We start from the raw sequence: 5352 nt of genomic DNA on the forward strand, positions 1-5352 counted from the left end.
GGGGGGGGGAGGGGGTGCAAAAATCTACATCATTTGGAGCTTTCCTCCCACCCCAGGGCAGCCGAGGCCACATTTTGGGGTAGAAAAGGAGGGCTCGGCGAGTGGCTCGGCAGAGCAGACCATGTAAGGCTTTATTCCCTGCGCTGACCCACCAGACAGCCCTGCCAAAAAATGCAGGGGGTTGTAATGTGAGCAGCCCCCCTCTGTGCTGAGTAATTCCGGCAGGCGCCTGAGTCACCCTTGGCTGTCCACATGTGTGGAGATGCTCAGAGCATCGCTGGGCACTGCACTGCTCCTCCATGCCCCCTCAGCTAGGGCTGGATGTATCCCCATCCCCCCTTCCCTTCCCGAGGCGTATTCGGAGGCTGAAACCCTTCCCTTGTTGCTCCGGCTGGCTCCAGCCCGCGCAGGTCTGGCCACCTTGTCAAGGTCGTTTATAATGAGCTTGTTTGCAAACTCATTTCCACCACAGCGCTGGCACAGCCAGCAGCATCGAGCCGGGCAGCCCCAGACCCCCAAAACACTCCCGGGATGGACCCCCCCAGCCTGGAGCAGGAAGAGGAGAAGGTCTTGGTGTCGGAGCACAGCTGGCGGCCCTTCCCCAAAGCCCGTAGGAGGCTGCGAGGTGAGACCCCTACCCCTAGTTTTGGACACACTGAGTTGGTTTTGGGATCTTCTGGGAGGTTAGCACCCTGTTGCCCCCATCCCGGTTCTGCAGGGTGTCTGGAGGTGGTGAAGGGGCTGCTCTTCCGTGTGGGCGAGGACTGGTATTTCCTCTTTGTCCTGGGGGTCCTCATGGCCACCATCAGCTTCATGATGGACCTCATCGTCTTCAGGCTCTACGAGGGTAAGGAGGGGCTGCAGCATCTCCAGTTTTGGGGGAGAACCTGAAAACTGGGGAAAGCTGGGAGGCTGTTGGGGCATCTCCCCTCCCAGCACTTCTCCTCCAGCCCACCGGTGGCTGTACCAAGAAGTCGGTGATTATTTGGTGCTCAAGTACCTCTCATGGACCATCTACCCTGTGGCCCTGACAGCCTTCTCCACCGGCTTTGCCAACAGCATCACACCGTATTCGGGAGGTGAGTGGGGACCCCTTGGGCTCCCCAAACCCCCCGCAGTGCAGGGTATCCCTAAAACTTGGAGACCCACCCCCTCAAAACCTGGAGCCTTCAAAACCTGGAGCTCTTCACACTTGGAGCATCCAGTACTTGGAGGCTCCTCCAATCTTGGAGCCCCCCCAACTCAGAGCTCTTCTCCCCCACCAAGGCTCCGGCATTCCTGAGCTCAAGACCATCCTGAGCGGCGTGGAGATGAAGGAATACTTGGCCATCAAAAATTTTGGGGCCAAGGTGGTGGGACTGACTTGCACCCTTTCTGCTGGCAGCACCGTTTTCCTTGGCAAATTGGTGAGCAGGGAATTGCAGGCAGGAATTTCAGCACAGGCTCAGTGCCAGGGTTGCTCAGTGCTGTGTCCTCTCCATGTCCCCAGGGTCCCTTTGTTCACCTCTCCTCCATGGCTGCAGCTTATCTGGGGAAGATGCGGACCTCGGTGATAAGGGAGTATGAGGTGGTGGCAATGCTGGAATATTATTTTTTAACCAGTTTTCTCTCCAAACCCAAAGCGTTTCAGCTAAACCATTTCCTCCACAGGACAAATTCAAGCAGAACGAGATGCTGGTGGCTGCTCAGGCTGTTGGCGTGGCCACTGTTTTCGGGGCTCCCATCAGCGGTGAGTGACCCCACTGCCCCTTTCCCATGAGAGGGACCCGCAAATCTGAGTGAATCCCCTCCCTTTTTCCAGGGGTGCTGTTCAGCATCGAGGTTATGTCATCCCACTTTGCCGTGCGGGATTACTGGCGTGGGTTTTTTGCTGCTACTTGTGGTGCCTTCATGTTCCGCCTCCTCGCCGTCTTCAACAGCGAGCAAGGCAAGGCAGGGCAGGGAGCAGCCCTGCAGTGTCCTTTGTCCCCCCCTAAAAATCCATGTGCCCCTTTCTTCCTCCTCAGAAACCATCGCTGCTCTTTTTAAAAGCGACCTCAAGATTGATTTCCCTTTCGACCTGCCAGAGACTTTCTTCTTCATGATTTTGGGGTAAAGAAGGACCTACTGAGGACAGGCTCCTTGCCCTCACAGTGCCCGTACCCTGCCTGAATCTGCCCATATCCTTCCCACTTCCCTGCCTATATTCTGCCCATAACCTGCCTGCGTTCTGCCTGTCCCCAGCCCGTTTCCTTGTGCACACCCTGCCCAGCTCTGTCTGCACACTGCCATCTCTTCCCCAGGGCCATCTGTGGAGCCATCGCCTGCGCCTACCTCTTCTGCCAGCGCTGGCTGCTGGCGGCTGTCAAAGAGAACCGGCTGACAGGCAGGCTGCTGGCCACCGAGTGCGTCCCGTGTGTCCCACCCCACACATCCTTGTGTCCCCCCAGTGTGTCCATCTGTCCCGCTCACTACGTCCTCGTGTCCCCCAGTGTGTCTGTGTGTCCCCTGGTACATCCGTCTGTCTCATCCGCCCTTCTTTCCACAGCAAACCCCTGTACACAGCGCTGGTGGTGCTGCTGCTGGCGTCCATCACCTTCCCTCCAGGCCTGGGCCAGCTGATGGCCTCCAGGGTGAGCAGGGCTGAGGGCTTTCCCGTCAGCCCCCACCCGACCCCCACACCCATGCCATTTGTCTGTCTGTCTAGCTGTCCATGAAGGAACACCTCATCTCTCTCTTCGACAACCGCTCCTGGTTTCTGCTGGCCCAGAACGCTTCCATGTCCACCACCCAGCTGGGAGACCCACGGGGGCTGTGGCAGGAGTGGTGCCATCCTTCAGCCACCATCTTCGGTACTTTGGTCTTCTTCCTGCTGATGAAGGTACCTTATTGTGTCCCCAGCCCCACACCACAACCTGCTGTTCCCATTCCCATGTGCTGTGTGCCCCCTCAGTTCTGGATGCTGACCCTGGCCACCACCCTGCCCATGCCTGCTGGGTACTTCATGCCTGTCTTTGTCTATGGTGAGTCTGGGGGGTCCTGCCCCACTCCTGGGGGGCACCCAGCCCTGGGCTACTCCTGGGGGAGCATGGGGTACATCCAACGCATTAGGGGCGAGGAGGATATTAGGGGGTTGGGATCTGATACGCGGGGGGCACAGGGATGCATCCAGCTCTTGAGGTGCATGTGATCTTGGGGGGACTACAGGAGAGTGTCCAACCCATTTTGATGTGTGGTGGATAAGGGAGTTGCATCCAGCACTGGGGGCTGCACCTGGTCTGGGTCTGTATTTTTTGGGGGGTGTTTCTTGGGGGTCCTGGGCTTCTCCCTCTCCCCGTCTCCAACCCCACAGGAGCAGCCATCGGGCGGTTACATGGGGAGGTGCTGGCCTGGCTGTTTCCCCATGGCATCCGTGCAGAGGGCACGGCGTACCCCATTGTCCCCAGTGGATATGCACTGGCTGGTAAGTGGATGACATCGTTGGGTGGGGACAGTGGGGCCACCCCAATCCTTGTGCCAGTGCCACCACTGTCTCATGTCATAGGCGCTGCTGCTTTCTCGGGTGCTGTCACCTACTCTGTCTCCACCGCCCTGCTGGTGTGTGAGGCCACTGGCCACATGGCCCACGTGCTGCCCGTCGTGCTGGCTGTGCTGGTGGCCAATGCCATCACTCAGAAGTGCCAGCCTTCCTTCTATGATGGCACCATCATTGTCAAGAAGCTGCCCTACCTGCCCCGCATCCGCAGCCGGCACATAGCGTGAGTATCCTCACAGGCTCTGCTTTGGAGGGGGTTCCCTGGCAAAAATCATGGCTTTTTGTCCCTGTTCTCCAGCTCCTATCGGGTGGTGGTGAAGGAGTTCATGGAGCAGCAGGTGGTGGCTGTGACCAAGAGTGATGGCTTTGAGGAGGTGCTGGCGGCCCTCACTGCCACCACTGATAAAGAATACCCAGTGGTGGAGAGCAAAGGTAGGGTGGTAGGTGTGCAGGGGCCTGGTGGCCATGGGACGTGGCCTTGTGGTCACCTCACCTGGCTCCTGTCCCCACAGGATCACCCACACTGGTGGGCACCATCAGCCGTGCCAAACTGGTGGCCTTCCTGCAGAGCCACGAGCACCCACAGGCACCCCCAGGGCCGCTGCAGGAGAAGGTGAGTTTGGGGCACCCAAAAGAGACATTTTTTTCACCCCAACATACAGTGCATCACTTTCTCTATCCCACTGCAGCCAGCCTCCACTGGGACACTTGGGGAAGACTGTGCCATTGAGCCCATCGTACTGCAGCTGTCACCGTGGACCTCACTGCACCAGGTTTGGGGTGGAGGAACAGGTGACAACGGGACCCCCCTAACCCAGAAACATTTGGACTATGTCCCCGCTCTTTGCAGGCACATCACCTCTTCGAGCTGCTGAAGCTGCAGTGTATCTTCGTCACCCACTATGGGGAGCTGGTGGGGGCTGTCACACGCACCGAGGTGCCAGCAGGGACATTGGGTGAACATGGGGTGGGGGGCATGAGGGGACAGCACCCGTCCCAACTCTTCCTTCCCCTTGCAGCTGCGCAGAGCCATAGAGGAGCTGGCCAAGGACGCGTGACCGCCCCTCCTGCTGCTGTGTTAATTAAATGGCTTTTGGGGTCATATGGTTAATTTCAGGAGCTGTCTGGGGTGCAGAGCATCCAATCCTATTGCCACCGCGTTTCGGGGTCGCTCTGCAAAGCAGGGTGTAGCATTTCAGGGTGCGGAGGGTGCAGCTGATGCTAATGAAGGGCGGTGCAATTAATCCTGGGCATGCCCAAGCCCAGCTGCAGGAGGGGTGAAACGAGGTCAGCGCCAGAGGAACACCCAAAAAATGGGGCTGGAGCTGGGCATGGCAGCGCCAGAGGGGTGCGGGGGATGGCTCTGTGGGGCTGGGGCCAGACAACACCCATGAGAGGAGGACACCATGGCGGGGGTGAGAACAGTGATGGGTCTACAGAGTAGGGCGGCGGGAGGTCCACACCATCCCCACCACCTGGGAAAGGTGCTGAGTAGATACGGGGACCACAGCACCCATAGACCCCGTGGAGCGTGCTCAGTGGGTTGGGGGCAAGCAGAAGGCGATGGGAGCACAGCCCCCATAGAGATGAGGGTGCGCAGCAGCCCCTGCCCCACGCATCACCCTGCTGCCAGCTCCTGCAGGGATTGGGAGTTTCACCGAAACTCCACACAGGGAGGGGAAACCGAGGCACGGCGGCACCCGGGCACGGGGCGTGGTGATGTGCTGTAGGGCCAAGTGCCAAAAAAAAGGGCAAAAAGCACCAAAGAAAGCATGCTGAAGAAGCTCCACAACCGCACACCCCTCGCTGCGGGTTTGAAGGTTTAAAAAAAAAAAAAA

General features: G+C 58.8%; 1 protein-coding gene across 4 annotated transcripts; it reads left to right on the forward strand.

The window, feature by feature from the left end:
- The first annotated feature begins 6 nt into the window (after nucleotides 1-6).
- Nucleotides 7-4633, forward strand: LOC100544372 (chloride channel protein ClC-Kb-like). Of its 4 annotated transcripts, none has more exons than XM_010722986.3 (19): nucleotides 7-625; nucleotides 719-847; nucleotides 951-1079; nucleotides 1267-1406; nucleotides 1490-1567; nucleotides 1651-1729; nucleotides 1802-1927; nucleotides 2007-2091; nucleotides 2283-2384; nucleotides 2528-2612; nucleotides 2687-2860; nucleotides 2933-3002; nucleotides 3332-3442; nucleotides 3524-3737; nucleotides 3813-3946; nucleotides 4027-4127; nucleotides 4204-4287; nucleotides 4365-4451; nucleotides 4534-4633. In XM_010722986.3, exons 1-19 carry the CDS (start codon nucleotides 532-534, stop codon nucleotides 4570-4572), a joined length of 2061 nt encoding a protein of 686 aa, XP_010721288.1. In that variant the 5' UTR covers nucleotides 7-531; the 3' UTR covers nucleotides 4573-4633. The 4 variants fall into 4 exon arrangements, with proteins under 4 accessions (XP_010721288.1, XP_010721289.1, XP_010721290.1 ...); XM_010722987.3 differs by having other exon boundaries at nucleotides 1035-1079; XM_010722988.3 differs by lacking the exon at nucleotides 2283-2384.
- The last annotated feature ends 719 nt before the right edge of the window (nucleotides 4634-5352 follow it).

Source organism: Meleagris gallopavo, chromosome 23 (genome assembly GCF_000146605.3).
Source record: "Meleagris gallopavo isolate NT-WF06-2002-E0010 breed Aviagen turkey brand Nicholas breeding stock chromosome 23, Turkey_5.1, whole genome shotgun sequence".
In the NCBI taxonomy this organism is placed as follows: domain Eukaryota; kingdom Metazoa; phylum Chordata; class Aves; order Galliformes; family Phasianidae; genus Meleagris; species Meleagris gallopavo.